The sequence below is a fragment of the Bos mutus genome, chromosome 19 (assembly GCF_027580195.1).
Source record: "Bos mutus isolate GX-2022 chromosome 19, NWIPB_WYAK_1.1, whole genome shotgun sequence".
NCBI lineage: Eukaryota > Metazoa > Chordata > Mammalia > Artiodactyla > Bovidae > Bos > Bos mutus.
The window spans coordinates 17,967,253-17,988,279 of record NC_091635.1 but is presented as its reverse complement, the minus strand read 5'-3'; the positions used below and the strand labels follow the sequence as shown (position 1 = coordinate 17,988,279).

Here is a 21,027-nt window from a genome sequence, read left to right as displayed (position 1 = left end):
CTGCAATGTAGGAGACCCAAGTTCAATCTCTGGGTAGGGAAGACCCTCTGGAAAAGGAAATGGCAACTCACTCCAGTATTCTTGCCTGGAGCATTCCATGGACTGGGGAGCCTGGCAGGCTACAGTCCATGGGGTTACAAAGAGTTGGACAGATTGAGCTACTAACATACACACACACATCCGATAAATAAATCCTGGGGGTGTTATGTTCAGCATGGTGACCATAGTTAACAAGACTGCATGGTCTCTTTGAAAGTTCCTAAGAGAGTAGATCTTAAAGACTCTCATCACTAGAAAGAAAATTTGTGACTGTATATGAAGATGGATGCTAACTAGAATTATCCTGGTGATCATTTCATAATATACATGATGATATATTGTATCTATCATATATATTGTGAAATACACACATAATTCACACATGTATCACATGTATATGTTACAGCACATGTAACATATACACACATACATCACATGTATATGTTATATTTCACAATATATACAGTAGATATAATATCCAACAATTATGTTCTACAGCTGATATTGACAGAATGATCTCTGTTCGTTTCCAAGGCAAACCATTCAATATCACAGTAATCCAAGTCTATGCCCCAACCAGTAACACTGAAGAAGCTGAAGTTGAATGGTTCTATGAAGACCTACAAGACCTTTTAGAACTAACACCCAAAAAAGATGTCCTTTTCATTATAGGGGACTGGAATGCAAAAGTAGGAAGTCAAGAAACACCTGGAGTAACAGGCAAATTTGGCCTTGGAATACGGAATGAAGCAGGGCAAAGACTAATAGAGTTTTGCCAAGAAAATGCACTGGTCATAACAAACACCCTCTTCCAACAGCACAAGAGAAAACTCTATACATGGACATCACCAAATGGTCAACACCGAAATCAGATTGATTATATTCTTTGCAGCCAAAGATGGAGAAGCTCTATACAGTCAGCAAAAACAAGACCAGGAGCTGACTGTGGCTCAGACCACAAACTCCTTATTGCCAAATTCAGACTTAAATTGAAGAAAGTAGGGAAAACCACTAGACCATTCAGGTATGACCTAAATCAAATCCCTTATGATTATACAGTGGAAGTGAGAAATAGATTTAAGGGCCTAGCTATGGAATGAGGTTCGTGACATTGTACAGGAGACAGGGATCAAGACCATCCCCGTGGAAAAGAAATGCAAAAAAGCAAAATGGCTGTCTGGGGAGGCCTTACAAATAGCTGTGAAAAGAAGAGAAGCAAAAAGCAAAGGAGAAAAGGAAAGATATAAGCATCTGAATGCAGAGTTCCAAAGAATAGCACGAAGAGATAAGAAAGCCTTCTTCAGCAATCAATGCAAAGAAATAGAGGAAAACAACAGAATGGGAAAGACTAGAGATCTCTTCAAGAAAATTAGAGATACCAAGGGAACATTTCATGCAAAGATGGGCTCGATAAAGGACAGAAATGGTATGGACCTAACAGAAGCAGAAGATATTAAGAAGAGGTGGCAAGAATACACAGAAGAACTGTACAAAAAAGATCTTCACGATCCAGATAATCATGATGGTGTGATCACTGACCTAGAGCCAGACATCCTGGAATGTGAAGTCAAGTGGGCCTTAGAAAGCATCACTACGAACAAAGCTAGTGGAGGTGATAGAATTCCAGTTGAGCTATTCCAAATCCTGAAAGATGATGCTGTGAAAGTGCTGCACTCAATAGGCCAGCAAATTTGGAAAACTCAGCAGTGGCCACAGGACTGGAAAAGGTCAGTTTTCATTCCCATCCCAAAGAAAGGCAATGCCAAAGAATGCTCAAACTACCACACAATTGCACTCATCTCACACGCTAGTAAAGTAATGCTCAAAATTCTCCAAGCCAGGCTTCAGCAATATGTGAACCGTGAACTTCCTGATGTTCAAGCTGGTTTTAGAAAAGGCAGAGGAACCAGAGATCAAATTGCCAACATCCGCTGGATCATGGAAAAAGCAAGAGAGTTCCAGAAAAACATCTATTTCTGCTTTATTGACTATGCCAAAGCCTTTGACTGTGTGGATCACAATAAACTGTGAGAAATTCTGCAAGAGATGGGAATACCAGACCACCTGATCTGCCTCTTGAGAAATTTGTATGCAGGTCAGGAAGCAACAGTTAGAACTGGACATGGAACAACAGACTGGTTCCAAATAGGAAAAGGAGTACGTCAAGGCTGTATATTGTCACCCTGTTTATTTCACTACTATGCAGAGTACATCATGAGAAATGCTGGACTGGAAGAAACACAAGCTGGAATCAAGATTGCCGGGAGAAATATCAATAACCTCAGATATGCAGATGACACCACCCTTATGGCAGAAAGTAAAGAGGAACTCAAAAGCCTCTTGATGAAAGTGAAAGTGGAGAGTGAAAAAGTTGGCTTAAAGCTCAACATTCAGAAAACGAAGATCATGGCATCTGGTCCCACCACTTCATGGGAAATAGATGGGGAAACAGTGGAAACAGTGTCAGACTTTATTTTTCTGGGCTCCAAAATCACTACAGATGGAGACTGCAACCATGAAATTAAAAGACGCTTACTCCTTGGAAGGAAAGTTATGACCAACCTAGATAGCATATTCAAAAGCAGAGACATTACTTTGCCAACAAAGGTCCATCTAGTCAAGGCTACGGTTTTTCCTGTGGTCATGTATGGATGTGAGAGTTGGACTGTGAAGAAGGCTGAGCGCTGAAGAATTGATGCTTTTGAACTGTGGTGTTGGAGAAGACTCTTGAGAGTCCCTTGGACTGCAAGGAGATCCAACCAGTCCATTCTGAAGGAGATCAGCCCTGGGATTTCTTTGGAAGGAATGATGCTAAAGCTGAAACTCCAGTACTTTGGCCACCTCATGCGAAGAGTTGACTCATTGGAAAAGACTGATGCTGGGAGGGATTGGGGGCAAGAGGAGAAGGGGACTACAGAGGATGAGATGGCTGGATGGCATCACTGACTCGATGGATATCTCAGTGAACTCCGGAAGTTGGTGTTGGACAGGGAGGCCTGGCATGCTGTGATTCATGGGGTCGCAAAGAGTTAGTCATGACTGAGTGACTGATCTGATCTGATATATTGTGTATTTCATGACATATATGGTATCAAACAGTTGTGGTGAACACCTGAAATTAGTATAGTGTTATATGTCAATTATATACCTCAATTGAAAAATTAAAAGTGCACACAGATATAAAATATCTATATATAATAAAAATAAGATATAAGATATCTATATATAATTAAAATATATAAAATAATGCATGCTCAGTTGTTAAGCTGTGTCCGACTCTTTTTCGACCTCATGGACTGTAGCCCACCAGGCTCCTCTGTCCATGATATTTCTTTTTTTTTGTTTGTTTGTTTTTAAGTAAGAGAAATCATTTTAATATATATATTTTCATTTCAGTCAATTCAACAATGATTTCTAATAGGCATGCAGACCCATTTAGTTTGCTTCAAATTTGTTTATTTCTCAACATGCAGCAACCTTCCTAATGAGATAGTTGAGTTGAACTATTTATTCTTAAAGAGTACAATGTACCTTGTCCTCAAAGAGTTTTATCAACTTTAACATTTTCAAAGAGCCCTATGAGCCTGCTCAATATGGTAGTTTCCCCCTGAAATTTCCTGTTTGGAGGATAGCAAAACAGTCTAGAATCTTCCCCAGTCTACTAATTGCTTGTATTCATATCACAGCTTGGCTGGCTAAGAGGCAGAGACTGAATAATATGTAGATAGCCTTCAAGTCCAGCTGAGTGAGACAGCTTCATTTTTAGAAAGGATACCAAATCATGAAAACCCTCCTAATAGTATGATTTGTTCCAGGGTCCTTTTAAGAAGGGACCTACTCCTCATGCATAGGACTTTTTATGGTCTTCTAGAGTTTTCTGCTCCAGCCAGCGATCTCTAGCCAGGTGACTTATTGAACTTACTGCAGAACTGAAAGCATGAAGTCTCTTGTCTACTTTCATAGTTAGAGGTGGTGTTAGTCTTCTCATTTCCGGCCAAATGGATCCGACCACACTTTCAACCTTGGTGGCTGCACGTCTTCTTGAACAATACCAGCTCGATTTATGGCTTGTTCCTTCTTGCACTTCTCCAGCCGCATTAAGGGCCAGAAGTAGATGGGGTAGAAGGCGGCGCCGATCAGGGAGATGAAGCCGCCGAAAATGAGAGCAGTGCGCAGGCTCCGGGACATGGCTCTAGCCGGGGCTACCCGGATTCTCCGAGTGCCCGGGACTCTGTCCATGATATTTCCCAGGCAAGAATACTGGAATGGGTTACCATTTCCTTCTCCAGGGGATCTTCCCGACCCAGGGATTAAACCTGCATCACTTATGTCTTCTACATTGGCAGGCAGGTTCTTTACCACTGAGCTACCAGGGAAGCCCCATATAAAATAATATAAAAAAAATAATAAAAATAGGCAATATGTGTGTGTGTGTGTGTGTATATATATATATGTAGTATCTGGTTTCAAGTCATTGAACAACTCCTGTGAGGCCAAGAGGAGTGAGGTCTTCCTGAAAGGAGGGGGCTGAGGGTGGAGGGTTCTCTCCAGAGTCGGAATGTGGTGGAAGATTCACATCTTGCTGTCACATGAATGTGACCCCTCCTCTCCTCCTCCTATGCGGACGCTCACACTCATCTTCTCTGGGGGCTCCAGGAATACCATCCTGCCAGGCAGAGGGGAGTGTCATCAAGGCTGGATGTGGCTTCTAGAGGGGATGCTCCAGAGTTGGAGGGTGGGTGGTCTGTGGTGCTCCCAGGGCCACACTCAGCCTCACCAACTCATTTCCTTCTCTGTAACATCTGATAGAAAACGCCGGCAAGGTGCCTAGCACTGGTCCTGGTACACAGCTGGTGCTTAATCATGGCAGTAGCTGTTGACAGCTATCATCCTGCTCTTTATAAATGTGCTTTTAATAGTATTTGCAACATATATTTATCATGTCTGGACAGTCTGTAGATTTGTCCAGAAAGAGGGGAGTGCTACGTTTGGGCTAGGGCTGGAGGCAGCCTTTGCAGGATTTGGCGTGTGGACACCTGCTAAAGGCAGGAGCAGCTTGGGTCTCCTGCTTTTTAGCCAATCAGTTTTTCCAGTAGTGAAGTACGGATGTGAGACTTGGACCATAAAGAAGACTGAGTACCAAAGAATCAATGCTTTCCCATTGTGGTGCTAGAGAAGACTCTTAAGAGTCCCTTGGACAGCAAGGAGGTCAAACCAGTCAATCCTAAAGGAAATCAACCCTGAATATTACTGGAAGGACTGATGCTAAAGATGAAGCTCTAATACTTGGTCACCTGACATGAAGAGCCAACTCATTGGAAAAGATTCTGCTGCTGGGAAAGATTGAGGGCAGGAGGACAAGTGGGCAGCAGAGGATGAGATGAATTAAATAGTGTCACTGACTCAATGGACATGAATTTGAGCAAACTCCTGGAGACAGTGAAAGACAGAGGAGTCTGGCGTGCTGCAGTCCTTGGGGTCACAAAGAGTTGGACATGACTTAGCGACTGAACAGCAACCACCAGCACCTCCAGCTCCTGCTCCCCAGATCCTACAGTGGCAACTCAATCACAGGAAGGACCGTGAGCTTTGAAACCAGTCCTGCAGTGGCCCTTTCTTTCCAGGAGACTGTCGACTGACTGTCAAATCTTTGGGAGCCTCATTTCTACCTTGTCTGCAAAAATGGAGATAAAAGAGATCTACTTGGCCGAGTAGATACTGAAAATTTAAGTCAAAGGACATATTTCTGGGGACTCTCTCTCTTGGTGTTTTCTGGAAGCTCCTGCCCTCACACACAGAACCCTGAACTGAACACGGTGAGAGTTAACAACAGGACGATGTGTTGTGAAGAGACATCTCTCAGGTCTCTATGCTAAACCCGCCGTGGCAGCTGTGATTTCAGGACTGAAGAGATGAGCAGGCTGGAAGGGGGTTTGTTTACCTGGACTGTCCCGCGAGGACCCGCCAAAGGGGTCTCCATAGCTTTCGTGTCCGGGGGGGATCCCGCTGAGCCCTGGAGGTCTTCCCCTCGAGTCTGATCTGGAGAAAGCCCATCACTGCTGCTGTCCTCCTCAAAGGCAAATGCATCCGCCGACTTGGAGAAAGTCACCTGGTTCCCTGAGGGAGGGGAAGCCAAGAACTGGGTCAGCAGACAAGCTTCCAGATGTCGCCCCCATTCGGAGCACTACCAGCTGCCTTCAGAGTTCCCAGTTCAAGGAACCCCGGTCCCCTGCACTACAGGTAGATTCTTTACTGTCCGAGCCACCAGGGAAGCCCAAGGTAAGAGTGAAGGTAGATTTAAAATGATTTGGTCTCTCCTCTATTTACTCCGTAGAGGGGGATGTGCATTTATAAAAGTGGCATGTTTGGCGGGGAGGAATGAGTGACATACTAGAGGTCTATCATCACCTGTCAACCTTTACTTAGTGTTGATCCATTCCTGCACATTTTGTTATGTGAACCCCTATCTTTCTGGAGCTAAATCAGGGAAGATGAAGGAAAGAATGTGGGCCACTGGGGGAGAAGGCCCCCTGTCTCCCTCGGGCTTTACGAGGAGAGGTGAAGTTGATGTGACGGCGTGCCATTTGCATCGTGTTCACATACAAAGCAGGCACCCGGCACGAAATGTTTTGCAAACTTTGCTATTAAGGATAAGCCAGGGGAGCGCCTAAATTTAAATTTCTAAATGTCAGAAGAGGCCTAATGTCACCAGGGTGTACTGAAGCTCCATTCAACAAACGCATATCTGTTTATAAAAAGCCATAAATGTGTCTCAGAAACTGGAGCGTGATCTTTATTATTTTTTTTTAATTCTTTGGATTTTGTTGTTATTCCTCTTATCTTTGTGTCTATTTTGGAAATCCCCAGCGACTCGTACATGTTCAGATTCTTCCCCAGCAGCCTTCATGGTTTTGGGAGGGGAACCCAGGCCTGGGCTTGGAAAGTGGGGTTACCAGACCAGGTGGGACTGTGGTGACATCCTTGAATGTCCCTCCCATTTCTTAGTTACCAGATCTCCTCTCTTATTATCCAAGTGCAGAGTACAAAATGTGCCGAGGCCACAGAGCCCTCCTGACCCGCTTGCAGGCACAGCTCTTGGAAAGGAATTTATGTATTATCAGCAAGTTTTCCAGCCCGGTGTTCCGCAATCACGCTGACAAGAACTTTTGACTCAAGCTCTGGGCAGATAAGAGAGAGGAGCTCTCACTGGGGAGATTGGAAAGGAGCTGGAAGTAATGGAACAAACGTGGTTTGGGGCTTGTCACCGCCACCGCTGCTGGCATGCGTCCCGGACCCCCACTCAGACACGCAAGCGTCAAGTCAGAAGGGAGGCCGGGCAAGCACAGAGCCACTGAGAACTCCAGTCGCTGGGCAGACTGCTAATCTGGAAAGGCTAGGGGACCAGCCCTGCTGCTTCTCGGCTTCCAGGATTCCTTATAAAACTCAATGTCACTTTTCTATGATTATAAAAGTAATTTTTACTTATAAAAATTCATTCGCACCATATGAAATGAACATAACAAGGTATATAATAATCCCACTTGCATTAATGATTTATTTCTTCTTCCGGATTTAATTCTATCCATATAGCAAGACACACATGGATTTAAAAAGCATTTCATTCAGTTAGGACTGGGTGAAATAGACCATGCTGAAACTTGCTTTAAAAAAATATATATTTTTTTTAACTCCACAGTGCTTCTTGGAGATCTTTGCATGTGAACACATAGAGATGGGCCTCAATTTTTTGGTAACAGCTACACGGTATTCGACTGTCTTAATAGGAACTTTTAGTTTTCAACTTTTATTCCCCAAAGGGCCCTTATTTGTATCTATAAAAATTTGAAATAATAGAAAAGTGCAGAGAAGAATATAAAACATCTGTTCATGTATCATCTGAAATAAATACATGCCAGTATTTTTTATGTGTGTGTCAGAAACCGATTCATTTTCTAACAGAGGGTTATTTGACAAATGTCTGCTTTTTCTTTGCAATCATGGGTCACTTTTCTCTCCCATCTGGTCTCAGACCACTGCACCCCTGCCCCCATCCTCTATTTTAAGGGTCCAGAGTTAGATCACTCCCTCCCTTCTTTTCTCATGGCAAACCCTGGACTCTGCAAAGAAGCTCAATTTGTTTTCTTCACACAACGTGAAGGAATTTTTATACTGTTTTCCCTTTCTCCAGGAGATTGTGTGATCTTCCCCGGCAGGTCCTTCTGGAAGCCTCTATGAATATGCTTCCATTGTAACTCAACCTGTTAATTTCTTTACTTTAGAAAACACGTTTTCACTGGCATTTCAACTCCTACTTCTGTTTGTGGAATTAAATAAAGGCTTTGTCCCGGGACTTCCCTTGTGGTCCAGTGGCTAAGACTCTGCACTCCCGATGCAGGGGCACTGGGTTCGATCCCTGGTTTAGGAACTAGATCCCACGTGCCACAGCTAAAAAACCTGCAACAAGGATGGAAGACCTCATGTCCCACAACCAAGACCCGACACAGCCAAGGAAGTAAACAGGTACATATATCATTGTTAAAGAAGGCTTTGTCCCTGTTTAAAAGATGACATGTGTTATTCAGGGCCAGCTGGGCATAGGAGTTGGGGCTGAGTGGGTATTAAGGCTTCCTCACTGGCTTAAAACTCAACATTCGAAAAACGAAGATCATGGCATCTGGTCCCATCACTTCATGGCAAATAGATGAAGAAACAAAGGAAACAGGGACAGACTTTACTTTTTGGGCTCCAAAATAACTGCAGATGGTGACTGCAGCCATAAAATTAAAAGACGCTTGCTCCTTGGAAGAAAAGCTGTGACCAACCTAGATAGTGAATTAAAAAGCAGAGATGTTACTTTGCAACAAAGGTCCATCTATTCAAAACTATGGTCTTTTCAGTAGTCATATACAGATATGAGTTGGACCATAAAGAAGGCTGAGTGCTGAAGAATTGATACTTTGAACAGTTGGAGAAGACTCTCGAGAGTCCCTTGGACAGCAAGGAAATCAAACCAGTCAATCCTAAAGGAAATAAGTCCTGAATATTCATTGGAAGAGCTGATGCTGAAGTTGAAGCTCCAATACTTTGGCCACCTGATGTGAAGAACTGACTCATTAGAAAAGACCCTGATGCTGGGAAAGATTGAAGGCAGGAGGAGAAGGGGACGACAGAGGATAAGATGGTTGGATGGCATCACCAACTTGATGGACATGAGTTTGAGCAAGCTCTGGGAGTTGGTGATAGACCGGGGAGCCTGGTGTGCTGCGGTCCATGGGGTCACAAAGAGTCAGACACGACTGAGCGACTGAACTGAACTGATCCACAGAAATTGCAGCATTTTGTTGGGGTTTACTTGGTACAGGGCCTGAGTGCACAGCGACTCAGAGAGCCCAGAACTGACTGTGCTAGCCCCCAGGGGCTGTCAGCCTCCTCTGCCCAACAGAACTCTTGATGGCCGAGCATTAGCATCTTATATTCCCTCCCCACTTCCTTCAGTCTGAACAGGTATGGATCTTCTCTGTGTGATCTGACCCTTCATGTGACAAAGAATTCACCCCCTGCCTCCCTGCCCCCCAACCCCCACTCCCCACTCCATACAAGAGTATTACATCTGAAACTCATACAAATGAGAGTGAATTAATTAAACCACAAAGTTGTCCAAGGGTTCTAACTCATGTAGAAATATCATAAGAAGGGTGGGGATGGAAAAAGAGAGAAAATTTCTCTTACTCCCTGACTACTCCCCTTCAATGACTTTAAGTGGAAAGATAACACATGATGAAAATAGTAGTTTGTGCCACTTCCCTGGGTGGGCCAGTGGCTAAGACTCCATGCTCCCAGTGCGGGGGGCCTGGGCTTGATCTCCGGTCAGGGAACTAGATCTCACATGTCACAACAAAAAAGATCCCTTGTGCTGCAACGAAGATGAAAAATCCTGTGTGCAACTAAGGCCCAGCGAGCCAAATAAATAAACAAACACTAAAAAACAAACACCCCCACCCCCCCACACACAAAAGATAGTAGTTCAAATCAGCAGTCCATTTAGCAGTGGCAGCAGTAACAGAAACAGTCAACTTGTGTTTGGCTTCAGAATGGCCCAGGAAGTCAGAGTAAGGACTGCAATCTCTCATCCCTGTTTTGTAGAGGAGGTCATCACAAGGTCCAGGCTGGCCCCAGTTCTCTAGAGATTGAGCTAAGACTGAAGGTCCAGCCTTCAGATGCTCAGAGTCCCAGCAGACGGGTGGCAAAATGGATTTTCCTCCAGGGAGGTTGTCAGATGTGTGTTGCTTCGGGAACATGTTAAGACCTGCTGGGCTGGTGGGTGAGGTGGGGCTGATGACGTAGAAATCAGCCGTGTCCCTTTTTCTGCACGTGTGTGCTAAGGACAGCTCCATCCTTCACAACATCTTTTACTTGAGTTTTTGAGATCTGAGGGAATGAACGTGACACCCTGACCGTGAGAATAAAGGAGGCAGGGGATCATGACAGTCTTGTTGCCATTGTCTCAGAGAAGGCGTGGGAGGACTGTGGAGCCCTGCTGTCGTGGTCATAAATCAGCATGTCCTTTCCACTCTGACACTGTGAGTGCATGCTCAGTCACTCAGTCATGTCTGACTCTTTGTGACCCCATAGACTATAGCTCGCCAGGCTCTTCTGTCCATGGGATTCTCCAGGCAAGAATACTGGAGCGGGTTGCCAAGCCCTCCTCCAGGGGACCTTCCGGACCCAGGGATCGAACACACGTCTATTACATCTCCTGTGTTGCAGGCAAATTCTTTACCACTAGTGCCACCTGGGAAGCTCAGCATGCAACAACTAATATGCAGGGCAGCCAAATTAATAAGTAGGTATTTTTCAAAAATCAATGAGATAGCTTTCTTAAAATAAAAAAGCATTGAGGTTGACATATGTTATATGTTATTCACAAGGTTCCTGACACACAAGTGTCCAATCATTTCTAGCTGTTGTTATTATTATTGGTTTTGGTAGGAGTGTCTGCCTGTCTCAAGTTTACCATGATCAAAAATTTTAAAAAAGACCACCCAAGAGGCAGTTGATCCTGTGGTTAGCTGTGCAAAAGTCAGCACAACTCTGGAGCCAGAAACATCAAGAGGTTCATTCTGGGAAAGCGAAGCAGACCTTCTCCAGAGCACAAGGGACATCGCAGGAAAGGCTGTGCGCTCCCCTCTCTCTTGCCTGGTTCAGGCCAGGCTCAGTGAAGAGGGACAGAGGTCACCTTATCTGGCTGCCACAGGAACAAGCAGAGTCTATCAGCTCCGTGTTGTGACCCAGGGCCCCTGCTCCAATCTCCCGGGGCTTGCTGGGAGCTGCTGGAGTGTAGGGCGCTGGCTATTGTCCCTGGAGACACGTCGGGCCATGTGATGACAAGGACCCGCTTCGGGAAGTCCTGACATCACCCCGCAGCTATGCCCATAGGGCTGACTCCGGGCCTGGCCTCTTGGGGATCTCAGTCTGGCCCCTTGGCGCACCCCCACTCCTCTTTCTCTCTCTCGGAAGTGATTAGATGAATGAGTCAGTTGGACTTTCCTCTGTATAAACATTTAAAATTCCGAGATTACAGTAAGATAGTAAGGGTCCTGGTTACCTTGCCTCTGGATCCACACCACGGACTGGAATGCAGGGGGTGGAACACGAGAACGAACTTCACTCGCTTATCTGTATGCAAGCCTGAGCGGTGCATGTATGACGGCTATTTTAATTCTCGGTCAGCCCTTCTCCTAACATCCTCCTGGAAGAGGCGGAAGCCAAATCCACTTCCTGAGGGAGGAGGTGGTCGGGTGCCAGGAGCTAGTTTAAATGCAGCTTCCGCCTAAAGAGGTTCCTATACACTGAGGATACTACAGTCTGGAGGAGACTGATTGAACTGTCCAACAAAGGCCGTGGAGCCCACGGCTCTTGAAGGGGATCAGATGGCTTCAGGAAGAGAATAGGTGGACATGGGACTTTGGAGAAACAAGCATTCCTTTATCTCAAATTCCTGGCACTTTAGAAATTGACTTTATTAGGGGAGAATATATATACATGAAAATAAAAGTGTTAGTTGCTCAGTTGTGTCTGACTCTTTGTGACCCCATGGACTGTAGTCCATCAGGCTCCTCTATCCATGGGATTCTTCAGGCAAGAATACTGGAGTGAGTTGCCATGCCCTTCTCCAGGGAATCTTCCTGACCCAGGGACTTCTCTGGTGACCCAGATGGTAAAGAATCTGCCTGCAATGTGGGAGACTCAGGTTCCATCCCTACATCAGGAAGATTCTTACCTAGGAACACCCATGGAGAGAGGATCCTGGCAGCCGACAGTGCATGGGGTTGCAAGGAGTAGGACGTGGCTGAGCGACTAACACGGTCCTTTCTATGTGCTGTGCTGTGCCTAGTCACTCAGTTGTGTCTGACTGTTTACATACATACATATTACAGTGTACATATTCATTTATGTACATGTATTGCTGAATCTCTTTGCTGTCTACCTGAAACTATTATAACATTGTTAATTGGCTATATTCCAATACAAAATAAAAAGTTTAAAAAGAAAAAAAAAGGAAACTGACTTTAAGTCTCTAGACAGACCCTGATGCTAAGGACTACAGGAGTTGGGAAAAACAGTTACACTGCATCAGCACTTGTTCTGTATTGACCATTGAAACCAATTCTCCAGGAACAAAGAAGATTGTTAGGTGGGTAAAGATACATTAGCGTCATCTTAGAGCACCTGAACTTTCCTCCTTGACATCCCCGACCCCCAAAGCTACTGGCTTCCTGGTTCTCTTTTCCCACCACCTTTTTTAGAATCTTCCTCAGAAAAGTATTTATCACATGTTTCTTTCCGTCAAGGATCATTTGCACTTTGGAAATCCTTTCTCATTATGGAATGATAGATTCTGGTCATGAGAAAGTTATGCCAAAGCAAATGACCCAGCCATCTGGTTTAGGGGCCATGGATGGTGTCTATTTGCCTTGAAAATGGATGATTAGAGAGTGTTGAGACTTCTAGAGAGTCTGAAGGATGGCTGGATTCCTAGTAAACAAGAATTTTTGTTTTGTTTTATTATAAAGTCTTAGCCTTGTGGTTATAAGTGAGCTGAGACTATCGTAGGGTCTTTTAGAAAAAGGTACATGACACTTGTAAATGGATGATTTCTGGGCCATTCCCAGGGACAGAAATGTTGCTTCCTGTGTTGAAAGGTTACAGTGATAGAAAGAATGACTTTATCTTTGAAAATGGGGCTGTATATTCTGAATCAGGCTTCACTGGTGGCTCCAATCATGAAAGAATCCACCTGCAATACAGGAGACCCAGGTTCAATGCCTGGGTCAGGAAGATCCCCTGGAGAAAAGAATGGCTACCCACTCCAGTATTCATGCCTGGAGAATCCCGTGGACAGAGGAGCCTGGTGGGCTACAGTCCATGTATGGGGTCGCAAAGAGTCAGGCACGACTGACAGAGTGACTTTCACTTTCTTTTCATTCTGAATTGAGGGTTCACTTTTTTTAAAAGGAGCTGAAAAAACAAATTCAGGTGGGAAGCCTGGCTCAATCCAAGGAAAAGAGGAGGACACTTTAGGGTGGAGGAGCTTGCCCCCTGGAGCAGGACACCAGGACCCTTTTATTGTCTAAATAGCTGGGAAAGCCAGCCGGGGTTCTCCTTTCCTCAAGCAGAAGCCAGGCCTCTGGACAATAACAGCTTCCTTGGTAGCTAAGGGATGCTCCTGGCAGTGAAGGAGATATTCGGATGACCAAAGAGAGGATTAACCAGCTCGGAGGAGAGCTCTCCCAACTGAGAGTGTTTAGTGCCGAAGACCACACACAAGCAGAACAAAGCCAGGCTCAACTCCAGTGCACATCTTCTGGTCTCACACGGTATCCCTCCCTTATGGCATTTGTTACATTCAGTGTTCTGGCCTGAGAGAGAGAGAGGCTGTTGGTGGTTTTCTAAGTAGGAGAAACAGGAAAACAGGTGTAGGCTGTGAGATGTAGCCACGAGGAAACCCCGAGTCAGTAAAATCAGAAAACCTGGTATTTACCATAGCTAGGACATGGAAGCTACCTAGATGTCCATCAACAGATGAATGGATAAAGAAGCTGTAGTGCGTATATACATGGAATATTACTCAGCCATACAAAAGGAACACATTTGAGTCAGTTCTAATGAGGTAGATGAACCTAGAACCAATTGCATAGAGTGAAGCAAGTCAGAAAGAGAAAAACAAATATTGTATACTAATGCATATATGTGATCGAGAAGGATGGTACGGATGAACTCATCTGCAGGGCAGCAAAGGAGGCATAGACATAGAAAACAGACTTGTGGACACAGTGGGGAAGGAGAGGGAGGGGCGAATTGATAGAGCAGCACGGAAACGTACACATTACCATATGCAAAATAGACAGCCAGGGAGCCCAGAGCTGGTGCTCTGTGACAACCTAGAGGGGTGGGATAGGGAAGGAGGTGGGAGGAGGGTTCAAGGATCGGGGGACATAGGTATACCTTTGGCTGATTCATGTTGATGCATGGCAGACAACAACACAGTATTGTAAAGCAATTATCCTCCAACTAAAAATAAATGAAAACCAAAACAAAAAAGAACCTAAAACACAAGCCCCCTTTTCTTTCACATCATATCACGGTAGCCCACACAAGCCTAAGTTTCCTCCAGCTGGAATCTGTAAACTTCTACCTGACTCAGAAAATAAACCTGCAGGCTGGAAGAGTGAAGGTTGGCTGGCACCCTGAAGGAGAGGAAGGTGCAGGGGGAAAGATTTGCTACAGTCACTCAGCTGAGGGCAAGGGTGGGGACATCTGCCAAGGAGAAGAAAAACCCCACAGTGGGGGCTGGTTCTCTGTCAACAGCCTCCTTGCGAGATGTTCTAGTTTATTTCATCTTCGTGTTGAAGAAAAATTGGTCTTGAATAAAACCTGGGCGGGGGGATGGGGAGGAAGACAGTGAGAGTTTCGCTCTGGGATTGGCAGAAACACAGACGCACAGCTGCGGAGGGAGCTGGAAAATGTAAACACATCTGGAAAGGCGCGTGGACCAAGGAGGGAATATACACAGAGGCCAGGAGAACAATACACAGAAAACCACCACCCTGAGTTGCTGCTTTGCTGAGGGTGGAAGATGAAATCCAGAGAAGTGACAGCCAGGAGAGGGGTGGGGACCATCAGTGCCATTGGGAGGGTTACTCAGAGGGCTATTTCTACAGCTGGTCTCTGAGAAGCTTCCTCTGTCCCTATGACATGTCATAAGATAGATGACATGTCATAAGATGCCACTCATTTGAAAAGACCCTGATGCTGGGAAAGATTGAAGGCGGGAGGAGAAGGGGATGACAGAGGATGAGATGGTTGGATGGCATCACCAACTCAATGGACATGAGTAAGCTCCGGGAGTTGGTGATGATGGACAGGGAAGCCTGGCGTGCTGCAGTCCATGGGGTTGCAAAGAGTTGGACGTGACTGAGAGACTGAACTGAAGATGCCACTGCCTTGCTGGTAGAAACTCACGCACGTTGAAAGATTGCTGCTAAACAGGCTGACGCATGGGGGTTCCCTGGATGAGGTCAACCTCTGCCGACCTTTTCTCTAGCTTTTTCTTCTCTTTATTCTTCACAGATCCCTACCTCTGTTTATACATTATTCTCTTTGTTCTTTATACTTCCTTCCTTCCCCCCAACCACCCTCTACTGGGCACTCTGTACCCTGCACAACTTCTATTTTCACACCATTTATCACTTTTTATTAGGATATATAATTATTCACGGGTTTTGCTGATCATCTGTGTCTCCTGTGCTAGAATATAAGCTCTGCTAGAGCAGACATTTTTGTAGGTTTTGTTCATTAACATGTCACAAATGCTTGAACAGTGCCTGACACACAGAAGATGCTCCATAAACATTAAATGAAGAAATGAATACGTGAAAGGGATCTCTTAGCAAGTCCATCAGTTTAAGTTTCCTTAGTCTTCTAAGTCTGTAGCTCTAGACCAAGACTTTCTTCTGCAGTCTAGTTTGGTTGAAAGCCCTGCTTACTGAACCCCTGCCCCTGGAGTTCCTGTGGACCCCTCAGCTCCAACATGAAACAGGAATTCATCATCTCTCCCCTGATCTGCCCCTCTGCTCACAGTCCCCATCTTGATACATGGCTGCCATTTAACTAGCTGACCAGCAGGGGAACCAAGGTTGGTCATCTGTGACTCTTTCATTTATCCACACTGACACATTCTACCAGTATCTAACAATGCATATCAAGTACTTCTCAGATGCTCTTTTTTTTTTTTTTTTTTTTCTGTGCCCACAGCATGGCTGTTGTTCAGGCTCTTGACCAAAAGCTACTCATTAAAATTTATACCCCCCTCCCCCTTCCACAGTACAGAGATATTCCTGTGAAATTGCTGTTCCTTCCTTTCCTCTTCTCTGGCTAGATTTTGGAGGATGATAAGGCTGCAGGGCACAGGTTGGCAAATTTATGGCTGGTGAGCCTGCTGTCTGTTTTTGTAAATAAAGTTTTATTGGAACACAGCCATGCCCATTTGTTTATGTATTGCCTGTGGTTCCTCTTCCACTACGATGGCTGAGCTGAGTTGTTGTGACAGCTCGGAGAGCTTGCTTACTCTCTAGCTCTTTAAGTTTGCCGCCTTTGTGCTAGGGGATGATGGAGCAGCAAGACCAAAGGAGTCTGTGTGCCTGAAACGTTTGCCATAGAAGAAAACCCTCTCTGGACCATTTATAAATAAGAAATAAATGTCTGTCAAGCAGCTGAAACTTTGTGGTTTGGTTAGCAGCTTCTGTTATCCCAACTAATAACAAAAGAGATGTAAAATTCGCAAATAAAATATTAGCAATTTCTAGGGGGGAAATATCCATGTAGGATTTATTTCCAGAAATACAAGGATGATTAAGAAAGGCAGTAGTATCACATTCCTAGAAGAGAGAAAGAAACTCAAATGGTCATCTTTTCATGAACGTGGAAAGCATTTTAAAAACTAAACATCCATCTTGCAAGCTACTCTTAATAATGGAATAGAACAAACACTTCCTTAGAATATCTGTTTATAGCAAAAGTCAGTATCATATTTAGAGGTGAATGACTAGAGAAATTCCCAAGGAAGACTGAATCAAACAAAAGTGTTATCACCAACATCACAAATAAAACTGGACTAACTTTTTGGCCAATCCAATATATAACATTATAATACTGTTTTTGAACCACTGGCAATATAGCAATAATAATAATTTTCTTCTATGTAATATATCAATAATTATTAAATTATACAATAAAGCTGTATAATGTAAAGATATAAATTATATGTGCTTTATATAATTCATACATATTTTATAGGTTAGATACACACCTGTATATTTTATGTATAATAAAATATATATATTATTAGACTTGTATAATATAGTCTATTGTTATCATTTATTTATCATTTACAAATACAAACAGGTAACTTATAAATAAAATACACAAAATTATATATAATTTGTGCTATGAATATACTGCATGTAACTTAAAATGATATTTTGCAATTTACTAATAATTCCATGATGTTTCTTTTCAACAACCAGCCAGTGTTTCCAGACAGAAAGGAGGAACAAACCAGAAGGCACATCTTCATTATTTGCAGATGATGTGATTATATATCCAAACAATTTAAGATAAAAATGAGAAACCACTGGAACTATTAAGAAAATCTTCAAAGTGCCCCAGTTACAGAATAAACGTGCAAAATTAATAGGTTTCCCATACGCAAGCAATAACTGAGATGAATTTATTTTTGAAAACCTTACCAAGGGAAATTTTTAAAAAAGGCTTGTGTAGGTGAAAAGAGATACTATCTTTTTGCCACAGAAGAATTCATATAATTTAAACATATGAATTCACCATGACTTAACCCATAAATTCACTGCAATCCCGAACAACATTCTAACAGGATCGAAGTTGGCATGTTACAAACTGATCCTAAATTTCACCAACCAGAAACTTAACAGAATAGCCAAGAAACATGAGAAAAATCAGGCCAATGTAAAAAAAAACTTGTGAAGACAGAGATCAAGACACATTATAACACAAACCACTAAAACTGTGGAAAAAAGAAAACTAAACCTTGTCTCTTAAACCACGCACTCTCATATATAAAAGTGTAAATACTTTTATATTTCAGCATAAAGACTGAAATATAAAAATGAAGTATAAACATGTTAGAAAATAGAATAGGTGAATAACTCCATTCTTGAGGTAAGAAGTGTTTTCAGTAAGCAGTAACATCCAAAAACTCAAAGAAAAAGATTAAGAGATTGAACTATACAGAAATTAAAAACTGCTACAGGTAAAATACACTACACAGAAAATCAAAAGACAAAGGACAGAAATAAAACAAACAAAAAGGTAAAGGACATGTTGACAAAAGGATGTGTAATATTTGTAACAGATAGAGGATCAGCTTTTTAAAGATATATTTTGTGTATATATATTTTTTTTGGGGGGGGGGGTGGGGGGGGCTTCCCTGGTAGCGCAGACAGTAAAGAATCTGTTTGCAATGTAGGAGACCTGGGTTCAATCTGTGGGCTGGGAAGATTCCCCTGGAGAAGGAAATGGCTATCCACTCCAGTATTCTTGTCTGGACAGTTCTCTAGACAGAGGAGCCTGGCGGGCTACAGTCCATGGGGCGGCAAAGAGTCAGACACAACTGAGTGACTAACACTTTTCAACCCACAGAGCCCAAACTGGGCTTAGCGCCCAGTTCTTCCCACTCAGGTCCAGTGCTCTTTCTGTTCTGCCAGTCTCCACCCCTTTAAAAGAGGGAACCAAGGAGCACCATGACTCCAGAGTGATGGATCCCCATGGGGGAGATGTTCTGACCTGCTTGACCAGAACCACCCTGGTCTATGTCAACCTGACGTTGGAGGCAGGTGGCTGGGAATTTCTTCCTTGTTCCTGGGATTTCTGGGAACATTTTGGGACAGTAACCCCTGGATAGACTCTTGTTTAGTGACACACCTTCACCCCCAGGACCCCAGCACTTCAGAGCCACGGCTGCCCTCAGATCCCAGCACGGAGGAAGCCTGCCATTGGAGCTAATTACCTTTAATGGCCTCTTTCACAGCAGAGTCCACAGGGAGTATGTTCTTCTCCACCAGCTCCAGTGGCCCCGGCCGGAGAGCAATCTTTTCGTTGAGGTCATCTGCGAGACGGGCTCTTTTCAGCTTCATCTGGGCAGTTGGAACCGATCTCTCTGCAGTGGAAGCTGAGGGGTTAAAATCAAGAGGATTGGCTCTAGAATTTAATATCATTTTTGTGGTTTTATTTTTATTCTGTTTCTTGCTTCTGTAACCCAAACACTCTGACACATTGTACGCAGCCATCCTAATAATTTTTTGATGCAATCATCCTCCTTTCACATGGATTAGCAGCAAAGACTAGACAGTTCCAAATAAAGGCAAATTGAAGAGCATAGAAGTGTTAGACAAACTGGCTTTGTGAGGATTTCGGGAGAAAAATGTGCGATTTGTCGATTCTGTAAGCAAACAGTCCACAGGGCCTGCCTCGTTTACTGACTTTAAACGACAGCATTCACATGCCCATCCAGTCTGTATGCGCTTCCCTGGTGGCTCAGCTGGTAAAGAATCTGCCTGAAATGCCAGAGACCTGGGTACTACCTGGCCCATGATGAGCTGGCAGTAAATATTATCTATTGTTATAATTGGGGCTTCCCTAGTGGCTCAGCGGTAAAAAAATTTGCCTGCAATAAAGGAGATGCAGGAGATGCAGGTTTGATCCCTGGGTTGGGAAGCCCCTGGAGAAGGAAATGGCAACCCATTCCAGTATTCTTGCCTGGAAAATCCCGTGGATAGACAGCCTGGCGGGCTACAGTCCTTGGGGTTGCAAAAGAGTCAGACACAACTGAAGGGACCTAACAATCCGATTCAATTGTAATAATTGCGATAGCATGACTTCTTAAGGGTTTCAGACCTGTTGAGGTTGTGATACTAACTGATTCAAATGTCCTGATCTGGTTGTAAAAGAGAAACAATTTTGGAGAGAAATGGTTATTTAATTAAACAGGGATTTAAGAAACTGAATATATCCAACAGGCAGCTCAGCTTCTCATCACTGGGAGGGTGAGAACGATCACTGACAAGCTCTAAATCACTCTTTATTCCTCTCTGGGCGGGGCCCTGACTTATTTCTGTGCAAGAACATGGAAGAGAGTCTTGAAAGCCAGTTGTTGCAATAAGGCAGAACCGGAAGTTAGGGTTCCATGAGAGTTTGCCGCTTTCTGCTCAACTCTGAAAATTTAGAAGGTGAGATCTTTCCAGACCTCATAGTACCACTGTTCTATTCATGTGTGTGTGTGCTCGGTTGCTCAGTTGCATCCGATTCTTGGGGCTCATAGCCTGATATTTTAATTCAAGATGGTAATGATGCAACAGATAACATTCCTTTTTTGATTATGTATTCTTATACATATGTATTGCTGGAAGTGTAGAAAATGTTAAAAAAATTATGCAAAAGAAATGAAAGCATTGGGAAACCTCCTCCACTTAGAATCTACTGTTTTTAATAATTGGGTGTATTTCTTAATTACTTACACAGTATTTATTGTTAGGTCTTTGTCTTTTCATCATAGAATCTGACTATAAATACAGTTTATGTATATACTTTGCTTTCCTGAATTCGACTGTGAATATAGTTTTGTTTTCTGGTCTCCTCAGTAAACATTATTTGGTAAGCCTTGCATGCTCAGCTGCTTCAGTCGTGTCCAACTCTTTTGTGACCCCATGGACTGTAGCCCGCCAGGCTCCTCTGTCCATGGGATTCTCCAGGCACGAATACTGGAGTGGGTTGCCATGCCCTCCTCCAGGGGATCTTCCCAACCCAGGGATCGAACCTGAGACTCCTGCTTTGCAGGCAGATTCTTTACTGCTGAGCCCCGGGGAAACTCTTTCAAAACTAAACATTTATTACTGG

At 43.8% G+C, this 21,027-nt stretch overlaps 2 protein-coding genes across 5 annotated transcripts in view; both read right to left on the bottom strand.

Moving 5' to 3' along the window:
* Positions 1 to 21,027, bottom strand: part of MYOCD (myocardin) — a 92,657-nt gene that overhangs the window by 28,751 nt on the left and 42,879 nt on the right. For all 4 annotated transcript variants that reach the window (XM_070389523.1, XM_070389521.1, XM_070389522.1 and 1 more), the window contains 2 exons: positions 19,142 to 19,303; positions 5,981 to 6,156 (listed from right to left, as the gene is read on the bottom strand). In XM_070389523.1, the coding sequence (XP_070245624.1) occupies positions 5,981 to 6,156; positions 19,142 to 19,303 (338 nt within the window). The remainder of the gene's footprint in view (positions 1 to 5,980; positions 6,157 to 19,141; positions 19,304 to 21,027) is intronic.
* Positions 3,466 to 4,349, bottom strand: LOC138992095 (small integral membrane protein 20-like). Its single transcript, XM_070389524.1, has one exon. The coding sequence runs from the start codon at positions 4,276 to 4,278 to the stop codon at positions 4,024 to 4,026; it is 255 nt and encodes an 84-aa protein (XP_070245625.1). The 5' UTR covers positions 4,279 to 4,349; the 3' UTR covers positions 3,466 to 4,023.